We start from the raw sequence: 23,088 nt of genomic DNA, 5'->3' as shown, positions 1-23,088 counted from the left end.
CCCATAATCTCACAATACACTCATAGCAAGTTTGGGTTTATCCACCTTTTGGCTCATTAAACTCAACGTAACCAAAAATCAAACCTATTCTATCCAATCCCCCTCCCTTGCCTGTGTAGTCAGTAGAACCAAGTCAGAAATCTGTTTTTTCACCTGTTTATGTCTCATTTATCATTGTTCCTGCAACTTCATCATGTTAACATTTCTCACCTCTCCTTACAGTAGTGGTCCCCTGGCATCGGCCTATCTTTCTGAAATCCATTCTAAAGCTCCCTCTAGGGTTATTGTTTTTGCTCCTTTAAATCTCCTGCTAATATATATATATTTTTTTAAGTTATTATACGCAAATGTTTAGCTGAGAATAATTTCTAGGAAGAAACCGAGCTGCCAGTAGCCAATACTCCTGGGAAAGATATCAATGCATTGGCCCTGGGGCAGAAGTCAAGGGGGAAGTTTAGCACCCACCATCTTAACTTAACCACTTCCCCACCTCTCTTCTCTCAGCACCTCCACCTAAATGGAGATTCTTGAAATTTCTAGAGCAAGCAATTCACCTCTATCTCTTTGAAATGTATCTGCCTTACAATGCCACACTCTTGCTTGCTATTTAGTGGGTTCCAATCTGTCAGCTCAGATGACCTCTTCTATTAAACATTTCCCCACCGCCCTAGGCCAAGAGGAAGACTGCTCTCTTGATCTTGCAGCATATGCCTCTATCACTGTCTACTTCCTCTGCTAGAATGAGAACCTAGAAGGGGCTGTGATTAAGACTCATTTATTTTTATATTCTCAGTATCTAGTACCATGACCTGCATTTAATCCATACTCAGCATTTTTAACTCAACATTTAGTTTTACATACTTTAATTAGTTAACGCATTTCCTTTAGAAATTTAATAATTGCATAGACATTATAACCATAGCACCGTTATTTCTGACATCTAGGTTGTTTCTATGTGCAAACTTTGTATATGGCAACGATTTGAAAAACTTCAGGCTAAAAATGCATTTTGCCAGATTTTCTTTCTTAGGAACTATTTCCACGGCTACCAGCATTTAATTAGTGTACTTATTTCCATAAAGCCTCACAAGCATTATTTCTCCTTATTTTGTAGGCTTTGAATCCCAATCAGAGCTGGTCAGGGAAAATGGGTAAGTGGGAGATATCATGAATCTGCTTAGAGCACCAGGAGTCAAGGACATCAAAGTGTTTATGAAGGAGGCTTTTTTAACTTCCAGGGTTCATCTCAAACACCCTTACTACTAAAATGTAGATTTCATCAACTAACTATAAAACCTTTAGGTTATCTAGTATTTGATCATGTATACTATTTTAAAAAATACATCAACAGAAAGCTTTCTGAATGTTACTAGACAATCAATTAAGCAAACTTTTATTGAAGCTTAAATTGTGGTACAGAAATACATTTCAACTGATTTAAGTCCAACACCACGAAGAGAGAAATTATGGCACCAGAATTTTCCCTCCTCTGTCATACACACTAAGATTAATTTAAATTACTGTTTAATCTACATTTTTCTAGGCTTTGTTCCATACAAATTTTTGCAGTTTTTCAACATTAGAAATATTGAATCTATTAGGGAAAAGAAAATTAGACCTCAAGCCAACAAATGTCATCAAATCTACTGGGGCACTGTTCAAGAACAAAATCCACTTTGAGCACTAGTCCTCTAAACAGCACCAAAACATTAGGTACTGTGTACGCTAATTACAGAATCAAACTGATCCATTGATTGAAAGTTTCTTCAATGAAACTTTGAATCAAGAACATGCTTAAAATAAAAGTCAAAAGTGTTCCAACCACTTGATTTCAAACCAAGTAGATTTTGCTTAGAAACACTAAAAAAAAAGTGTTTCGTTTATAAATACGGAAGGAACAAAAACATCACTGCATCAATCCAGAAAGCATCAAAAAAATTTTTGAGGACGAGAATACAAAATTTAGTCAACTTTGCTGTTTTCTAGGCTGCTTAAATCTTACAGTATTTGCAAATATAGCTAAAAGATGCCAACTCTTGAAAGCCTGTATTTCTAGTCATTTCCCACTGGCCACTTTGGAATTTTATGTTTCATGGACAGCATTCTGTTTCACTGTGTATGTCTGAATAACCTGAACAGCTCTCATTCTGGGCAGTCATTCACTTGGATCCTGTGAGACCATGGTAAAAGAAATATCACCAGTAAGAGGAACAGATGAAGTCCGAACATCATCACATGCATCACGAAGTCACAGAACTTCAAGTCACAAGATGGCAGACATTGATTCTGCTTTGAACTAAATTTCATAGCATATTATTAATGGAAATTAGAGGAACTGGCTGCTTAAGTAAAAATTAAGGTGAATGATCTAAGCTGATTTGACTTACTGAATCCAGTACCTGTATCTGAAATCTCTTTGCTAAAAAATTGTGATAAAAATTTTTGTACTACTACTTAGCAAGTAGTAAAGACATGGGACTCATGTGAAGCTAATTCTTATTTACTGGGGAGCACAGAATGGCATGTAGTTCCCATATAGTAATGCCAGTATATCTTAATATTCATCTGTGTCTTCCTTGCTAAACAATAGTTTGTCACTATCTTCCAAAAGAGCCAATGCCAATTAAAAAAAAGCCAAACTTCCTTGACCTTAAAAGAAAATTCAGACTAGGGACTACCCCCCTTTCCCTTCTGGGGTATAATATCAGTATAAACCCAGTGTAACAGTGTATTGCTTTATTGGAGGCAGGGAGACACCATGGTGAGGAGTGAAATCAATTAAAAGAATACAAGCACAGGAAGCAACAATGTTAAAACAGTAATACACAAAATGGATAACTCAATCATTTTCTTAAGAGGACTTGACTCGTGGAAGAAAAACTTTAATTGCTGTTGCAAAAAACACCTGTATGAAGTAGAAATTGATTTCAGTAACATTAGTAGAGAATTTGTTCTAGAAACTGGAGGTAACTGGATGCAATATCTTGGCAGCAATTTAATAAACAGTCCCGGATGGTTAGGCTGAGGCCAACACCTAAGGAGGACGAAAGCCTTGTCTGTGGGGAATTTTGGAGGATACCTGGAGGGATATTACACTGTGCATAAACCAAATTGAATTGTTGTCACAAGTGTTGTAAAGTTTCATATAGTAAAAGTTTTTTTCTACATGCACTTCAATTTCACAGCAAGAGTGGCATAGGATATCTAAACACAGAAGAGAGCATTCATGCAAGATATCTAACTCCTTGATATAATAATGCATACAATTCAAAATGATTACACTATCATTACATCTAGGGCTTTCTGCAACTACAAGGTGGTGGTTATGGAAAGCATGGCCCCTGGTACCAATATCTAAAAAGCAGCCACCACCTTCTTCTATGTGTGTTCTCTTTTTGCGTTTTTTCTTCATTTTTCTTAATCAACTCTGCTGTTGCTGCTTTTTAGCAAAACTGGTAAAAACAAAGTTGTAATCATTGAACATAGCACTCTGGCAATCAAGACGTTTAAAACCTTCAATCTTCTGGGGCGAAGAAAGCACTGTGCGACATTTAGAACTCTGGGCAAAAAAATTAAATAAACTATTAGTGCTTCCAAACTGCAGAAGTTTTTGCAAACAAAATAGTCACGCCATAAATATTTAAAACTACAATTTTAATAAAACTGTGGCACTTGAATATTTTAGTTGCTTTCTTATGGGCTGAATAAAGAGTGACATCTTATGTACTCTCCTCCTCCACCCCCAGCCTCCACCCACCCCAACCCCAGGCCTGTCAACAGAGAAAATAAGGAGGACAGGAGGAGCCCATCAATTAGGCTAGATATAAAACAAGACAACAGAAGTCTAATGAAACATGTAAAGTTTCTCATCCTAATAACCTCAACGAGTCATACCTCTGGGTATCTATGTGCCATTTTAGAATATATTTTACGACATGCCTCTCTATCTTTATTTCCTGGAAGATTTTATTGTCTGTCAATAATAAAACAAATTACCTGATTTACAAACAAGGTGGTCACAAATTTTCCTGGCTTGAAGACTTCCACAACTTTCCTGATCAGGTCATCATAGGAGGTCTGACTTAAGTTTGTTTCAAAGCTAACATAAGAAAATTCTGGTTCTGGAGTGATGTGAATAGTCCAATAAGTTCCCTTAGAGAAATAGTTTTGTGTTAATAATGGAAAGGACACATTTAAATATTTAAGTATTATTTAATCTGTACATTATTTAAGTTAAATATTTAATTTGTGCATTATTACTTACATCCGATTTCATGCCATTCATCGAATACCCACAAGGATTGAACATTGTGGCATCAATGACAGAACCTGGTATCAGGTCACGAATTCCACTCTCCTGAAAAGAAGGCAAAAGACTGAATTAAATACAAATTTAAAAGTTAAACCAAGTGAGTTAAATAATCGACTTTAGTCCCCAAGCAGAATCCAGAATTATTAAAAATGCTTACACGAGTGACATCCTTTGCAGTAACACCATCTTTCATGTAGAACTGGTCCATAACTGCTGGGTCAAGCTCACTCATCAGAATTTCCAGGGTTTGATCTGGCTGACTGATTACCCTACTCTCTGGGAAATCCAAAGTATATAAGTACCTATATAAAAGTAAAGGAGTTGTTTCCAAAAATGACAACTGGAAGTTTAAAGTAAATCTTATACAGAAAAAAGAGGGGGAAAAAAAAATCCATGAAATTGTGTCCAACATACCAACAGTCAGAATTCATACGTCCCATACAATATGCTGCTCCATCTGTTGGGGGAGAAGAATGTAAAATAAATGCAACAAGATCCATTTAAGAGAATGGCTTTTTCTCATCCTTCTAATAGTTAGGATGATACTACTTGCCTTCTATCAAATATCAGTGAAGGGAAATATAAGTAAATGGGTGAATTCGCAAGTAGGCAGGATTCCCTCTATCATCCTTAAAATTATGTATTTTTTACTAGCTGTCATTTAGAGATACACTTCAGCCATGAGTCAGCCTAAAGGATGCTGAGAAAACTATGGCTCGTTCTTCCCTAAAACTCCATTAAGAAATGGAATTTGGTCACCCACTTAATCTACTCTCCCAAGTAAATACAAGTCATTTTATGTAAAACACTTCCTTTTCCATATTTTTTCAAAGCCTCACTCAACATGGTAAATTAACAACTGGTAGATATTTACACTAAATTATACTCAGCACTCTCTAAGATAGCCCAGTATACTTTCATATAAATAGATAAGAACAGAAATCTGATTTTCCTTTAAAATGATGCCTGTGAGAGACTTTGTCAAGTTATTAAAATCATCATCCTAGCTTTTCAGCCTCACCTAGGATATGAGAACGTTAGAGAACCTTTAGTGTCCTAACCTTGAAGCTCAAAAAGGAACGTCTATAAATAAAAGCTTAGTAAATGGGTGGAAGAAAATCTTGCCAGTTTTGTTGAAGTCACGTTCTGATCTCACTGTGTTGGTCATTTATAAATCAGCTCAATTCCTGTATAGAATACTGGACCAGTGTCTCAGCACAGGATTATGAAGCCACTAGACATTTTTCTGGATGAAGGGGATCGACCATAGCCTTCATAACCACTAAGTTAGATATAAATCAGAGCAAATGGCTAGATGAAGATGAATACTACCTATAGCAGGTGACCAATTCCTTAACTTTTTTCATCATTTTGACACTGATCTGAGGTACACACACACGCATACTCTAAAATTTGTAATCAGCTATTATTAAAACATTTATCTAAATTGCATAATGTACTATATTTACATGTATATACCTTTATATATAAAAAAGATCTCCGAAAGGATATAAACTCTAACTTGAATAAAACAAGTTTCAATTCTATTTATCTAAACTTACTTGGGAAAATTGCATTAAGAAACTCTATTTCTTCCTGGAAATTCCGGTGTGGGTACCCTTGGTGAGACGGCTTCATGAAATTCTTACGAGAATAAAAGAAGCTCTAAAAGATAAGATAACTTAATCAACTATTTTCTACATATATATGTCAAAATCAAAGCTCTATCTCTACAAATATTTTCCTTAATATTTAACAATGTTTTCCTTTTAATATGCTTAATGGATATGCAATCTTGTGCTGGCTGACAAAAATGAAGGCCACTGTGTCAGAGAGCAAAGTTTCACACCAATATCCATGAGTTAGTATTATACAGAGCAACTCAGTTTTTAAGCAGTGGAGCAATCTCAATAGAGCATTAATAATGTAGAGTGAGTCAATGAGTTTCTAGAAACTAAAAAATGCCCAATCTACTGATGATGGGTCATGACAACTATAGAGACAAGGTACAATATTTCTAGAGCAGTGGTTTCTAATCTGAGTTTTTAAATAGGCATGTAATCAAACATTTCATGGGAGAACATATGTACATTAATTTTCAAGAGTCAGTGATTCAAAAATTAAGAATTTATTGCTTTAGATTCCTTATAAGAATCAATAATTAAAAACTGTTTTAGGTTCTACTAACAAGATATCCTTTACCCTAATCAAGTGAAATATTAAAATCTAACATCTGTTCGTCAAACAATATAAGGCATAAGTATAAACACCTTAATTCTTGAATGTTATCAGAATTTAACTCAATACTGTCTGTTGCTTTTTAACATAATCAATTCTTCATTATGAAGACTGAATAGTTTTACTTGCTTTCCCTTCTTCGTTTCTTTACCATTCATATTAACATATCAAGGAGTTAACTATTAAACATGTTTGGTTTCTTCATTTCTTTCTCTCATTTGGATTATATCTCGACTCATTTTCTGCCTCCTCCATACTCTGTTCTTGATTAGCAGGAAGAATGATCTTTTCTCGTGGTGTGCCCGCCCTTACCTATTATAACTGAAGCAGTAAGCAGAAAAATTTATTTACAAATTTATTCAGAACCCTTAATTTGTGCCTAGGGGGAAAAAAGATTAAATATTTTCTGATTACTTACTTGAATTGAGTCAAACCCACTGTAATCCCTAGCAAGTTTCAACAGGGGAACCAGTGCTTTCAGCAAGAGGGTGGTACCACATGTCTTCAAAATGAAACGTCTCTTGGAGACAAACATGCTACTCTCACTGCAATTGAAAAAAGTCACAATATCGTAATGCTGTTTATGTACCACTGAGATGCAATTAATCTATTATTAAACGATCATTCAAGTTTTGGCTAGTAATTTTAAATGTTAAGACCTCAAGGAAGCAAATAATCCACTATAGTATCCTTCCTCTTGTTATATAAAAATCAGTTTAATGTTCTAGAATCCACAGAAACGGGCCTTAAATTAGGTATAAAGCACCATTAACTCATTATGTAAACCCTCTTTTACTAAAATTGTCCTCCTCACCTCACCTATCCTAGGACATTATTTACTAAATTCATACTTTACCTCATCTTGCACTACCCACTCACATGTATTCTGTAGTCATCTCTTTACTTCTTACATTAGGTAATAAACTCCATGAAGAAAGGAATGTGTTTTTATTTACCTTTATATCCCTAGGGCCTGGCATATAAACATTTGATAAACATCTATGTGCCAAATGCAAGCTTAGTAAGAAGCAAGCAAACACCTTAAGGACCTTGTTCAATCCAAGTCCTATTATAATATGTATTAGAAAATTTCATTGTTTTTCTAGAATAAATTAACTTTCTACCTATAAAAAGGTTGAATGGTTTTCTTCTGTTATGTACAGCAATCCTATTTGTATGGTGGAGCCAATTTCCCCCTTGCCTGAAGTTCCGGTATTTAGAGACATATACTAAAACGAAGACCTGAGGTTGAAGATAAAAGTACAATGCTATTCTACCCTCCTTTACAGATACTCCCTGCTAACTACAAGGAAGTAAAGACGGCAACCACCACGAAGAGCTTTTAGGTAAGACTTCAAACCTACTGCCAAGGGACACCTGAAGTAAACATTTTATTTTATACCATATTTTAAAAAATAAGGTAAAAATGATCATAGAACTAAGGTCCAGAAGAACAATTTGCTATTCTATGTAAAGTAATGATTCAAACTGAAATCGGTTAGCTAACATTTGTTTTATAGGACTTACCTGAGTACATAAGCTTCCTGCTTGTCAGTTTTTGTCACACTTATGATTGAACATTGCACATCCTTCAAAAGTATGTCCCACTCGGATCTATTATTTAACCAAAAAAGGTGATTAATTTATAACAGTACTTGCCTCCTCTCATTAGAGTTTTCCAATAATTAACACTGCATATTTTATATTTATCGGCGCTTTCTTGTTCTAGCTTCTCTTACAAATATCAATATAGTTTTGTTTCAAAACTGTCTATGCTGACATGTCCAACAAATAAGATAATATGTTTTGCTATATCTGAAAAACTATAAAAAAGCAAACCAGAAAATTAGAAATTATATTTATAATTTACTAAGAAAAGACAAGTAGACAAAATAATATGAATAAGCCACATACAAAGGAAATTCAGAAGGCTCATAAACCAAAGAAAAACATTACCTCTTGCTAGTTAAGTGATTAAAGAAAGGTAAGTTAAAATGAGATACCTTTTTTCTGCTATCAAATTGGCAGCTAAGCACAATACCCAGTGGTGTCTAAGAGTCAAGAAACATGGTCAAAAAAAAATGAAAAATGCCTTTAGAAGGCAATTCAACAGTGTAAGCATACACATAAGATCTTGGGAACACAATGCGCCCAGCCCTTTAGTAAGATGGGAAATGCCTATTTCAACAAAGGCAATAGATAGCAATATGAAAAGTTATATGGGCATAACTCAGTAAGCTGGTCTTAATTTACTTGACTGAGATCTAAGGAAGTATTTCCTCTGTAGTGTGCCCACTATAAACGAAAAAAACATAGAACAGTTCCACAAGACATCTTAAAATAATCAGATTAAAGGCTAAAAATGTTTTAAAGCTCTTACTACTTGGTAGGTCATTCTTCTATACCCAAGAAAGTGACATATTATGGTTTAAGTTTTCTTTTCCAGTTAAGACCTTTATAAGACATCCTCAACAGCATAGCCAGCATAAAAACAGATATATTAAAAAGCAAACATAGTACCGATCAATCCTGTGGAACTGTGTTTCATCATTTTGCCAAAAGGAACTGATACTGGCCCAATGGGCAACTGCATGCACAATCACAGAAGGCAGTTAATTCCTAAGATGGGTACATCAGTTAAACTGAATAGTACTGAGACCTATCTGAAAAATTTGTATGAGTTTGGCTTGCTAATGATTATAGAGCCTATTTGCCCATAACTTAACCAATTTTTTAAAAAGAGCTAACAATTATTTCTTTTTAAAAGGTGCCAACAATTGCTTGAAAAAAAAATACATATTAGACTAGGCTATGTTTTTGCAGTTTTGAATTTTAAAAATGGTACAATTACTTGTTTAAGGAAGAAAAGTTATAATTAAGACCGAGTTCTGAGTAACACAAACATAGATTGTTTTAATCCTCTTAGTTTATTTAGATAGCCAAGCAATAGCTTTGCGTTTCATATTTCTAAGACTCAAAGTTCACTAATGTACAAACAACTTTCAGAACCACCAGTATTTCAATGCCACGAATAGTATGCTTTAATGCAAAAAGGAATAATCGGACCTGAAGTAAAACATGGGGCTTTTTTTTAACACCTACAGCACCTGGTCTTCCTAGGTGATCTCCCATTCAAGTACTAACGACACCCAACTCTGCTTAGCTTCTGAGATCAGACGAGGTCAGGCATGTTCACAACATGGGGCTTTTATAGAAGCTATTGACTTTTTTGCTTTGTGACAGTCCTTGCAATTATTCCTGGGCTTGGTTTCTTTACCTGGTGGGTAATAAAACCCACTTCACAAGACTAACAAGATTAAATCACATAATGTGTATCAAATTTACCTACTAGATAATAAGAATTCAAATACTGAAGATTTTCCAATAACGCTACCTGCTGATGCCATTACCTACTGACTTTCCATTAAAATTCAGCACTCTTGCAAATACTTTATTCCACCCACTGGATATTCTAATGAATCCTTTCCTATCACACCTTCTCAGTTATATTCACTATTTATAAGACTCTCTCCTCCCAGTTTTATTGCGATCTAATTGATATATATCAAGTGTTGTATAAATTCAAGATATATGGCATAATAGTTTGACTTACATATATTGTGAAATGATTACAAGCTTAGTTAGCATGCATCATCTCATACAGATTCAATAGAGCAAAAAAAAAAAAAGAAAAGAAAAGAAAAGAAAAACTTTTTCCTTGTGGTGAAAACTCTTAAGATTTACTCTTAACATTCATATACATCAGACAAGACAACAGTGTTAACTATGGTATGTTAACACTTTTAAATATGCTCCATTGGCTGAGCTAGATAGATAGGATAACAAACTTTTTCTTTCTTGTATAACTTTGTTTTGTCTGGATTTAAAAGCTGTCTTGCCTTTTCACTTGCTTCTGTTTTCTATGCACTTATCCGAATTTATCCTCAAGTGTTCCCCCAACTGTCTTTCAACATTTCTTTAATGTGAGTCTAGGCCAAGAATAGGATACTAAGAATGAGCTCATCAGGTCTATGCACATGAATGGGGCTTGTTTTACTATGGGCCTCTATACGGGACAGGGTCCTCTGACTGGGCTGCTATCACTGGGGAACTAATGTCATCATTTTCCATCTAAGATCACCAAATATTCCATTCTCTTGCCTGAAGAACGTTAGGATTTGTGGCAGACAAAAGAGGATAAAAGGCTAGGGATCTCACGCTCAGTATAAGCTTTGACTTTGTTTTCGGGATGGTGACTGTATTCCTCCACAATAATAATAGGATCTCCGATTTCAGAAAGATCATGTTTTACTCTCTCCAGAGAATAAACTATTATCTAATCTTCAGATCACCCAGCATCCCCCTTTTCATCCGACTTGACAAATTTTATAATATAAATTAAAGCAATCTAATAATAAAATGAAACCTATATTGAAAAATATATAGATAACTAAATCTATCCCTAATCTCTGTACTTCAGTCAAGCTACGCTTTCCCACAAACTATTCTCTCTCCCTAAAACTTAGGTGCCATAAACTTGTTTACTCAAATCAAGGCATTTGAGGGTGAAAGAGAACATTATAATTATACTGAGACAACAATGTTTGACTGTTCTGGGTACTGTTGGAATGGATTTCAACCTTGTCCTCACAGCCCCCTTCTTCCAGTTCAAGTTATTCCACTATCCCCACTAGATCAAACCTGTCATGAAAAGGTTTTAAAACTCATAAGACTTGCCGAAATGTTTTATCTGTGCAACTATTTTGGTATTTACATCAATCATTCCATGTAGTTAGGAACTGTTTTTATTTTTTCTTTCCTCAGTGCCTAGCCTAGTTCATAACAGGCCTTCAAATATATGAATCTGGCAATAAGTAATTATTCTAATTAGATCTATGGACTTGCTGGAAACCCATAAACAATCTTAAATTTTAAAAATCTAAAACTACTGTTACATGACCCTTTACTGTTTGTTTTTTTAAAATGGGTACCATAATAGTTTAAGTATTTAGAGGGCACGTTCTTGAATAGACTTGAAGATTCATTTGACAGAATTATCCTGTCAACTAACTAGATATTATATATTCCACCTGAATTCTATTTTAATCTATATAAATGAAGCTTACTCTTTTCACTGCTGAATAACTTAGTTGCTATAGAACCCATTCATTATAAGGAACCTAAATGTGGATTATTTTCTCAAATATTTTTTATACAATACACTTTTCTTTCTCAGAATCTTCTGATACAAAATGTTGAACTTTCTGGTTTGTCCCATAAGCCCCTCGGGTTCTGTTCATTCCTGCCCACGCCCCCAGTCTTTTCTTTTGTTCTGACTGGATAATTCTGACTGACCTCACTCACTCTTCTGTCATCTCCATTCTACTAAGGCCCATACAGTTAACTTTTTATTCCAGTAGTTATATTATTTGTTATATTTTTAAGTTGCACCTTCTATTTCTCTAATACTTTATTCTTTCTTTACATTTTAAGAGTATTCACTCTTAGAGAATGGTTATGATAGCTGCCTTTAAATCTTGATCTGCATCACAAGGCTGGTGCTTGCTGTCTTTTCCTTTGAGAGATGCTGAGAATTCCCTGGTCATTTGAATAACTGAGTAATTTATAACGGTATCTCGAATACTTTGATGTTATAAAATTGGAGCATGTCAATTTTTAAAAATTGTTTTAGCAGGCAATTGAAATGTTTAAGGTTCAGTCTTCAAGTTCTTATCCAACTTCCGTATGGGTTATGTTGCGTTTTCAGTTTAGTCAGGAAAGACTATGCATGCACTGGTATTCAAATTTGTCCTGCTTTATATGCCACTCAGTGCCCAATCTAAGACTGGGAAGTGAGCTATCAGTTTTCAAGGCCTTTGATATGCTGTCTAGGGTCAGACCCATACAAGAGCAGCTGAGGGTGTTCATATAAATCTTTATAGAATCACTTTCTCATCTCACTCCTACTCCTCTCCATAACTGCCCTGACAATTTCTAACTCAGGGGCAGGAGCAGCAGAGCAGCGAAGCTTCTTGGTCCTCTGGCTAGAAAAGCCAAGGCTTTATTTCCTCCGCTTTGCAGCAAGTTGCCTGTGACTGACTGTCTCTCTCGGGCCAAATGGGGCAATGACAAAGGGAAAAAGCAGCAACAGGGATATATCCCTCTTACGATCACAGTTCCTTTGGTCAGAAAAGATCTCCCCTCCCTTTCCTTTAGAGTTTAGGTAGAGTTTAGGTATCTGCCGGGTCACAACTACTGTAGATAAATACTGTGGCAGGAGAGGGAAAAAAGCAAAGCACCAGAAAAACAAAAACGGATCCTCCCCTCCAACACACACACACACACACGGCCACACACACACACTCTCTCCTCTCTCTCTCTCTCTCTCTTCTTTCTGTCTTAGCAGACCAGAAAAAGAGGACCCCTTAGAGCTCTTTTTGTTTGCACCTGGTGTGCAGCCTTTGAGACCACCTCAGGAGATGTCAGAGGATAAAAAGAAACAGGAAATCAGGCTGTTTCAGTGGTATTTTGAGTTCTGGTTTCCTTCTCCCATTCACTTGCTAACATTTACTTTTCAGAATCCTCAGCTGCACCATGCATTCTGTCCAGAGCTTTTAGTTGCATTTAGCAAGCATCACAGCAGAGTGTGCTTTTTTCACCTTTATGGAAACCACAATGCTCTTGTAACTCCATTCATCATTAGTTAATAAACTCCGCAACCAAACTTCCTTACCAAATAGAAGCCCTCAAGCAGTCTGTATTTTTCCAAAGTCACAGTATAAAAGAAAGCAATTGCTTTAAAACACCCTAGGACAAACAGTTGGATGGTCTACCAACCAAGTGGTTATAAAGACAATCCTAGGAGAGCTGCTAGACGCAACAACATAAAGGGGCAAGAAAGACATGAGAAACATAACCGAAGAAGTTAATACAATGAATACTATACATGTGCATAAATGGAATGGTGAAAAACCAACACCAAACCAGCTAAGAATTCCAACCAATCATTCTATCACATTTCTGTGGGGAAAATAAGTCTCCTTTTGTAAATAAAGTTTTACTGGATCCTAGCCACACCCATTCATCTATATATTGTCTGTGGTTGCTTTCTCCCTATAAGGGGAGAGCTGAGTAGTTGCAACAGACTGTCTGCCTTGCAAAATTTAAAATTTACTCTCTAGCCCTTTACAGAATGTTTGCTGACTCCTGTTTTAAAGGTTTTCAGTGCCCTGCTTTATGTCCAAATTTAATGATTAAAAAAAAAAAAAAAGACATTTTCTAAGTCACTTATCTGTGATTTCAAAGTGAGATAGTATCAATTTAGAATGTCACAGGAGGGCTCGGTATGGTGGAAAGTGTCTGTTATTTGTTGCCAAACACACTAACACCTAGACTGAGAATTACTAGTCAATAATATAAACTATTTTATAAAATTGGTCTTTTTGTCACTCACTGATATTTTACTTCAGTTTAAAATACAGATGAGTTCAGTAAATGATAAACTGATAAAGCAGACAATTTTGGAGTGTATTACATAATACTGATTTAGTGTTGGAAAGTATGCAAAAAGTACTCAAAGTGTTACACAATTGCAAGGCGTTATAAAACACAACAAAATTCACAGATACGCCAAAATATTCCAAATTGAAGTATACTTTCTTTACTTAAATGCCGCCATCTCCTCACTGGTCTAACTCAGTGGTTCTCAACTGGGGATGACTTTGACACCCAGAAAACATTTGGCAATATTTAGAGACATTTTTGGTTGTCACACTGGGGAAGGGGTATTGTTGCTGGCATGCAGTGGGTATAGACACCAGGGATGCTGCTATTCCATATAGTACTGTTACCTACGATAAAAAGTTATCTAGCCCGAATGTCAACAAAGCAGAGGCTGAGAAAACTTAATTAACTTAAACCTAAGTTAGGTCATGATAAATGATCCCAAAGAAATTATATGCTCTTTACTATTAATCATAGTACATGAACTGAAGATTTTAGTCAGTAGGTTTGAAAAACAAAATATTAATGGCAAACCATATTTTATATTTAAAGCTTTCTTTAAGAGTCTGTGGTCTAATAAAAACAGAACAAATTGGGGTGCTTACAAGGGAAAACATACAATTAAAATGACAAGAAAGACTTCGGCATCATCTGATTCCTTAAGACCTGAAATGGCCAAATGACTACATTTTTTAATATAAAAAGTAAATGCCTCAGGTCAAATGACATTATGACAAAGGTCCAAGGCTACACAATTGGGAAAGAATAGTGTATCAATCAAATGATGTTGGGAAAAAATGGAAATCCATACAAAAGAATGAAGTTGGACCCTTACATTATGTCATATATAAAAACTAGCTCAAAATGGATTAAAGACTTATATTAAAGACTTAAAACTACAAATCTCCTAGGAGAAAATATAGGAAAAGCTTGACGCCTGATTTGCCAATATTTTCTTGGTTATGACACAAAGACCACAGGCAACAAAACTACAAACTTAGTAACTTCTGTGCACAGTAAGGAAATATTTGACAGAGTGAAAAGACAACTTTTAGAATGGGAGGAAATATCTGTAAATTGTGTATCTGGTAAGAAGTTAATATCCAGAATATAATAAGGAACTCCAACAACAAAAACCCAATCAAAAAATGGGCAAAGGACTTGAAGAGACAATTCTCTAAAAAAGATATGCAAATGGCCAACAAGCACATGAAAAGATGCTCTATGTCACTATTCATAAAAGAAACGCTAATCAAAATCAGGAGATACCACCTCACATCCGTTAAGATGTCCAAAAAAAGAAAGAAAAAAGAAAAAGAAAAATAGAGGAAAGGAACTAAAAAGTGTTGACAAGGATGTGGAGAAACTGTAATAGCGCACCTTTGGTGAAAATTACCACGTGATCCAGCAATCCCACTTCTGGGTATATAGCCAAAAGAATTAAAAACAGGACCTGGAAGATACATTTACACACCCATGTTCATTGTTATGCATAACTGTCAAAAGGTGGAAGCAACCCAAATGTCCATCAAGGGATTAATGGATAATGTGCTGTATACATATAATGGATTATTCAGCTTAAAGGAAAATTTATCAAATGCTTTTAACATGAATCTTGAGGACATTATGCTAAACAAATAAGTCAGTCACAAAAGGACAAATACTGCGTGATTCTACTTATAAAAGGTACTCAAACGTTCCCTATGAAATATCTAGTCAAAATCACAGAGAAAGTAGAAAGGTGGCTGTCAATGGGGGGAGGGGAAATTATTTAATGGGTAGTTTCAGTTTTGTAAGATGAAAAATGTTCCAGAGACCTATTCCACAACAATGTACATTTACTCAATACTGAACTGTACACTTAAAAAAGTGCTTAAAATGGTAAATCTTACCACAATTTGAAAAATTAATGACTAAGGGAACAGAAGAAGGTTGCTGGCAGGTGGAAGAACTGTTCGCACCTGAAGAGTTGAGAAGGGTCCTATTCATGTCCAGGTCAGACATTCCACCAGATGGTGCCTGAAAATCTGCATTTAAAAGGCCTCCATGTAATTACATTCCCCTAATGGATTACTTCCTTAAGGGGTAAAAATTGCTGATTTCAGAGTTACCAAGTAATGTACTCAAATAAGCCTATTGAAAAGGAACTTCCCTCAACTGTGCCCTTAGCTAACAGCCAGTTTGTCTATGTCTTAAGTCTCCTTGCTTTTAGGCCTCTATACAAAGTAGAAGTCTTTGGGTTAAAAGTATCTTAAAACATAAAGATTATTCTTCAACAAAGCTGACCAGAAGTTAAATTCTGCGGATACCTTCCTAGGGCAGTTAATTCAGATATTTCTTTTTGTTTCAAGAAACCAACCCAGAATGCACTGTTAATTATAATCACAGTATTCTCAACCTCAAATTTTTACCCCAAATTTCAATTGCTATCAGTAAAATTATTGCTACATTTGGCTGATTATTATTCAAGGTGTACTTCTTAAAAAAAGGTAGTTTGGAGACAGTTCAAACTTTTTTTTGAAACTGCTGTTAGGAATGCAATGAGGAGTTTAATTCAATAGAAGTTTTCCTACTCCAAAACATTTACACTAAAAGGTTTTTTGGTAATGGGTTGTAAATTCCTTCAATTTAAATTATCAATACTGCAATACTGTGCAATGATATAGTCAAGTAAGGCATGAGTTCTGGGAAAGTTAATACTGAAGTATGATTTACTATCTTTTCAACTGCTCCCAATCCTTAATGCAAATTATATTTTAGCTAATAAAATGAGTGAAAGAGAGAATAGAACATCTCACTAGTCCTAAACGTCTTTTCCAACACTAACATTAGAGATTTTAATTTTTACATTTCCATGTAACAAAATAAACTGCCTCAAACTTTCTCACAATATTTATCCTCCTCACCTCCACTAGAACTTCCCATCTGAACCCACCTCATTACTAAGGATAGCTCAGGTCTATGATGAATTCAAAAGCAAAAAGGAAAGCCTATTTTATTGTTCTGAAAGATCAAATTGAACTATCTTTTCCTCTCACCGAAATTTCTTATTTTCTAACAGACTTCCCCTCCCTTACTCCTACCCTCCCCGCAAAGCTGCCATTTCTTATAAGAAATTCTTATACATGGTCACGGATTTCTATTCAACATCCTTTTGAAATCTGAAAAATTCGTAGACAAACTTCAGGTTAAACCTAAGATATAAACCCCTCTCTTTACATTTCAACTTTAAATATCACATGAAACACGTCAGTTTTAGAACACATCATCCATTCCTTTATTTATGTGGACATGTCTGGACTACTGCTTTTCTCCAACACACTGTTAATCAGTATTCTTCAACCCAAGCCATACCAGACAAAATTTTCCTATTAAAGACAAAAAACAAAACAAAACAAAACACACACACACACACACACACACACACAAATCAACTTCTTTTGACATGTGTCCTTTTTGTCTCCCTTGAGAAATCAGTAAAAAAAAAAAAAATATTCTCAGTATTATGTAATTTGTTTAGATTATACTCAAGTAAATTCTATGCAATGGTCTACAGGAGGGTAGAAAATGTTTAATAGAAAAGGTGAACATTCAGGGAGAGGGTTCCAGTTTGACTTGAGAGTAGAATCCAGATCTACATATGAAAGGTAAAACAACTTTGCAGGGGAGGAACATCTTTGTTACTTTGGGATAAGCAAAAGACATCTTAAGTGGTACGTAGAAACTGCTAACCATTAACGGGAAATATTCATAAATTGGACAATTAAACGCATAAGCTTCTATTTTTAAAGTTATCAATATAATACGGAACACCACAGAGGGTATATCTGTAACACACACTGGACAGAGAATTCATCGACAATATATCAAAAACTCTTGCGAATAAAAAAGTCATCCCCAAAAGAAAAACAGGCAAACAGACTTGAACAAGCATTTCACAAAAGATATTCAAATGGCCAATAAAGATATAAAAGGAAGCTCAACTCCACTAGTCTGATGGAGAATACCAACTACTACACACCCACAATAGCTAAAACTAAGTAGACAATACCAAGTGTTAGATGAAGATACAGACCAACCAAATCTTTGCGCTAGATATGTGCACACCCTACAACCTATCACAAGATAATGAACACCTCGATCACCCCTCAAAAGGCCCCTCAAGCCTCTTTATAAGCCACTCTTCCTTTACTCTATCCTCAGACAACCATTCATCTGTCAGATTAGTATGCAGAGTTTACAGAAATTAAGTCTTACAGTATATGCTACTTTTTAAGAAACAGTCAAACCATTTTCAAAAGTAGTTTGTTCGGTTTTCATTCACACCAGCAGTTATGAGAATTCTGGTTCCTTCAGTTTGTCAGGGTTTGATATCAAAATTATGCTAATCTCAAAATTAGCTGGGAAATGTCTTCCCCCTCTATTTACAAGAATGTGTGAAAAAGGTTAGAATTATTTCTTCCTTAAATGTTAGGGAAAAACTCCAGTGAAGCCATTTGGACCTACTATTCTTTGTAGGATGATTAATGCCTAACACAATTTACATAATGGTTATAGGACTATTTAAATTTTCTATTTCCTCTTGCATCAATGTTGGAAAGGTATTTTTCTGACTTTTCTCAAAACATCCTTATCATTTTAATGTCTTTATAGCACGTGTAGTGATGCCCAGTTACGATATTTGTGCCTTCTCACTCTTAGTCTTTAGGTTTTATAAGTTTGACATATACTGTATGTATTTTTTAATTTTAATCCAGTCTGTGAAATGTCTTTTAACTGTGACCTTTCATCTATTTACATTTTAAGTTAATTTTAAGTATAGTTAGTTTAAGTTAAGTTAGTTTCAAGTATACAGTACATTGGTTAGACATCTATTTAGTTCATAAAATGATCCCCCCAATTAATCCCTCCCTCCCCTGGCCCCCACCTAGCCATCGTATTAATGCTAACTGCATTCCCTATGCAGTGCTCCCCCTCCATCCCCATGACCATCTGTCAATTACCAATTTGTACTTTTGGTGACAAGTTTGTCACCAAACTTGTCCACTATATTTGTCTGTTTTTGCTTAATTTGTTCTTTTTGTTCCTTAGATTCCTCATGTAAGTGAAATCATGTAGTATTTATCTTTCTCTGTCAAACTTACTTCACTCAGCATAAGAACCTCTAGGTCCATCCACGTCGTTGCAAATAGTAGGATTTCATTTTTTTAATGGCTAATATTCCACTGAACGTATGAACCATAATTTCTTTATCCAATCGTGTTGATGGGCACTTAGGTTGCTTCCATATCTTAACTATTGTAAATTGTGCTGCTATGAATATTGGGGTGCATAGCTCTTTATGAATTATTGTTGTGGTTTTCCTTGGATAAATACCCAGAAGTGCAATTGCTGGGTCAAAAGGTTTATTCATTTTTAATTTTTGCGAAACCTCCATACAGTTTTCCATAGTAGCTGTACTAATTTGCAATCCAACCAACAATGTATGAGGGTTCTCTTTTCTCTGCATTCTAGCAGACATTTGTTGTTTTTTGTCCTGTTTACATTGTAATGGAATTACTGAGGGTGGGGATGTGAGATGAGGACAAGCAACGATTTTCTGGCTTCCAAATTTTTATATCATTAAATAAAAACAAAGTTATTAAAGGTTAATTATTCTATAAGAAGATTAATATAATGAAGCAATCTAAAATTCCCCAGTGATACTGCCTTCTCTATTTGAATAAAAATAACTACATCACATTGCTAGGGTACCCTTCAACGTGTAGCCTTTTAGACTACAATCTGATAAACTTCATTCTCCAGACTTGGTTGCTAAAAAAAGAAGGGGGAAAAAAAGATTTTGTCCAGAAGAACAAAGAATCAAAGATAAATATAGTAACTCTTGTATAGTGGCTACTGTGTGTCAGTTTTTAAGTACTACATGTTTATTAACCCACTTTAATCCTCACAACTACCCCATGAAGTAGGTGCCTTTATTGTCTCATTTTACAGATGAATAAACATCACACAGCTATTAAATGTTGTTTTGATTCAAATCCAGACATTCCAGAGGCCATACACCATTTCACTATGCATACTCTTCTGGATAACCCATTATCCTTCCAAGGTCTCTGGGGGCCCAGGCCACTTTCCCAGAGACCAGGCTCCAATGATTCCCTCTTGCGAGGTATTGACTTTAGGTGATTTATCTAGTATCTGATATTTTTTTCAGGTACTTTTTAACCTAGTAAATAACCCAACTAAGTGACTCTTGCTTGACAGATAAGGTCATTGAAAAATATTTTCAGAAATGTCCCCAATGGACTCCTCAGTTAAAACCAATAGACTTTTTAGTTCTTAGTTGTTCCATGGACAACAGGAGATAAATGCTGCTAGAAAGACTCTCAAAATAATGGTTTGATGAATGTTATATATCTACAAATGTATAGCACTAAATCATAAACTTGACAAAAAAGAATATTCTGTCCTTGAGGATTTAACTTCCGCCATCACTTTAAGAGCCACACTGAAGCAAATAAAGTAACTGCTACTAATGACAGTACAAAGTAAAAATGATTCTCAAATATTTAAAGAAAGCAAGCTGCCCTTTTATAAGCCTTTCTCTCCTCCTCGACCCAGGGAACTCTTTAACCACCAAAACACACGAGCTGAAATTCTGACGTTTCTGCCCAAGAAATCGAGGAAGTAAAAACCCCCTTCCCTTTAATAAGGTGTCCTTACAAAACTTCAAAACATTTAATGAGCCAGAGCGAAACAGTGTTATTTATTTTATTTTAGAATTTTTAGAGATAATCCGATCACAATCGTTTTACCAAATACTTGCCATCAACACCCGGGAGTTTTCCTCATCTGTGAAATGGAGGAAATACTAAGCTTCCCCATATTGTAAGAAACGTTAACTGCTTCCTATACTATGTAAATATACATACATACATATGTATATGTGCATATATATATATATACACACACACATACATATACGTATATATATATGGATATATATACAAAAGTGCTTAGAATTGAGCCTGGCACATAGTAAGCACTTTAAGTGTGGCACACAGCACGAAAAATGAGACCTGTGGCACTTTAGCTATCATGATGCTTTTCTCCAAGAGAATCCTTCAAGACCTAATAATGCCTTAAAGTCCCGGCAGCACGTGTCCTCTTGGAATCCCTTCTCCAGTTGCTTTTTGTCAGGGACAGCGGCGAGCGCAGCCAACATTCCTGAAACGCCCATTGGCCCACACCCTGGGGCCAGGCTCTCGGTCGGGCCCAGGAGCTCATTGGTCGTCGCCTCTCAATGAAGCGGCCACGCCGGTTCCTGCGCCGCACCGCCACAGACGCCGCACTCATGCTCGAAGGAGTCTAGAAAGCCAAGGGGTGGCTAGCGGTCTGAGCACCGCCGGGTATAGGCCCGGGCACCTTCGGAATCACCTGCGCTTTTACTTGCGGTTGCATTTCCCAAGACCACTAGAAAACCTCTCCTTCTCTGCGCTACTAATCCCGCTCTCTCGCGTGACACTGCTCGGGTGGGAACCCAGGGCCCCAGATTCCTTTGCTGGCTTAGGCATTAGAGGTATTATGTCCTGGGCTGGACCGGCCTCTAGACCATAAATGTAGGCAAACCTTACTCCACCCTGCAGCTCGTCAGGATCCCACCGACTCGGTAACAGGTTACACAACCCAAGGTCAGGAGACTCGGGAGCAAGCTTCGGCGGGCTGCACGGCTCGCTCCTGGGGCCGCCCCGAAAAGGCTTTGGTGCAAAGCACGTTAGAGCGGCGGTGGGGCCCAGCCAATGCGACACCACTGCTCCCGCCCAATTCCCGCTGCCCGGGCGCCACATGCTGCAAGCGCGGACCGCTGGCTAGAGGCCTGCTCGCCAGCCCCTGAGCCCAGGACACAGAGGGGCCCCCCTCCTATCCGCCACACACAGCGAAAACGAGTCCAGCTCAGACTCCACTCCCCAACGCGGGCACGCCCGAATTAGCGCCTGACTAAGCCCGCCGAGCCACACCTGCTGGGAAGGAGCCCGCGTGGGCCCCCCGAGACACCCCCGCCCGGGATCTCTGACAGTCAACTCCGGAGGGGAAAGTCAGAAGCCGCGGGCCGCCAAATCACCCGGAGCGGCGCAGTCCGCCGCCCCGCACGCCTCGCGGGGCACGTTACCTGAGCACGCGGTGGTGCTGGCCTCCTCCCCTCCCCCCGGGCAGTACCCGGCCCAGCAACGGCGGCAGGAGAAACCGGCTCAGCCCCCGCGTGGACGGGGCCGCTCCCCCCAGCACCGGGGCCCCCTCTACGGCCGTCGAAACGGCCTACGACCGCGGACCTGCTTCCACCTGAACAGGCTGCGGAAACCCGGCCCCCCGATCTCCGCCCATGGCTGATGCCTTCCAGGCGGCAACAGACCCCAAACCCGACTGTGGGCGAGAGTCCTGAGCACCCACCTTGGAATGGTGCGAAGATCCCCAGATCCTTGGTTTGCGTCGGGTTGCTGCCTGGAGAACCAAACCTCCAGCAGCTTCTCAGTCCCTTCGAAAAAATGTGCAGCTTCCATCACCGTGAGACTAGCGAACAACCAACAACCACAGAAAATCAACTAAATTAAATCTCTTCTCCCGCCGCTGCTGCGGATTGTTCCAGCTGTGTTACTAAAGTTCAGGTTTTTTTTTTTTTTTTTTGCTAAAATTTTATATTAACTTTTTTTAAAAAAAGGATTAATAAAATTTTCCCGGCTTTGTGTGTGTGTGTGTGAGCGAAAGTTGAACGTGAGTCTGTTGGAAATAGAGGCAGATACAGTTCAGTCTCTTGTAGTCCGCTGTTTCCCCGTTAGAGAGACCAGAGCGAGCGCTAGCTAATGTCGCCGGCCATACTGTGGAAGCGAGGGAGCTGCGTGAGCAGCGAGTTTATATATCCCATCTCCCCCAAAAGGCCAGGAAGTGACGCGACGTCCCGCCCCTGCGGCTCATAGCTACAGCCGCCTGTCAATCACCAGCCGCGGAGTTACGGCTGGCTGGCCGACGTTCTGCAAGGA

At 37.2% G+C, this 23,088-nt stretch overlaps 1 protein-coding gene across 1 annotated transcript; it reads right to left on the bottom strand.

Moving 5' to 3' along the window:
* Nucleotides 1–1,360: 1,360 nt before the first annotated feature.
* Nucleotides 1,361–22,936, bottom strand: AMD1 (adenosylmethionine decarboxylase 1). Its single transcript, XM_039870421.1, has 9 exons — nucleotides 22,502–22,936; nucleotides 8,078–8,164; nucleotides 6,969–7,095; nucleotides 5,875–5,977; nucleotides 4,727–4,769; nucleotides 4,470–4,614; nucleotides 4,265–4,357; nucleotides 3,997–4,152; nucleotides 1,361–3,559 (listed from the first exon to the last, which is right to left on the bottom strand). The coding sequence occupies exons 1-9, from the start codon at nucleotides 22,609–22,611 to the stop codon at nucleotides 3,422–3,424; spliced, it is 1,002 nt and encodes a 333-aa protein (XP_039726355.1). The 5' UTR covers nucleotides 22,612–22,936; the 3' UTR covers nucleotides 1,361–3,421.
* Between the last annotated feature and the right edge of the window lie 152 nt (nucleotides 22,937–23,088).

Source organism: Pteropus medius, unplaced genomic scaffold (assembly GCF_902729225.1).
Source record: "Pteropus medius unplaced genomic scaffold, Ma_sr-lr_union100, whole genome shotgun sequence".
Classification (NCBI taxonomy): domain Eukaryota; kingdom Metazoa; phylum Chordata; class Mammalia; order Chiroptera; family Pteropodidae; genus Pteropus; species Pteropus medius.
Note: the sequence above shows the minus strand (reverse complement) of the source record. Positions and strands in the feature narration are given on the sequence as shown.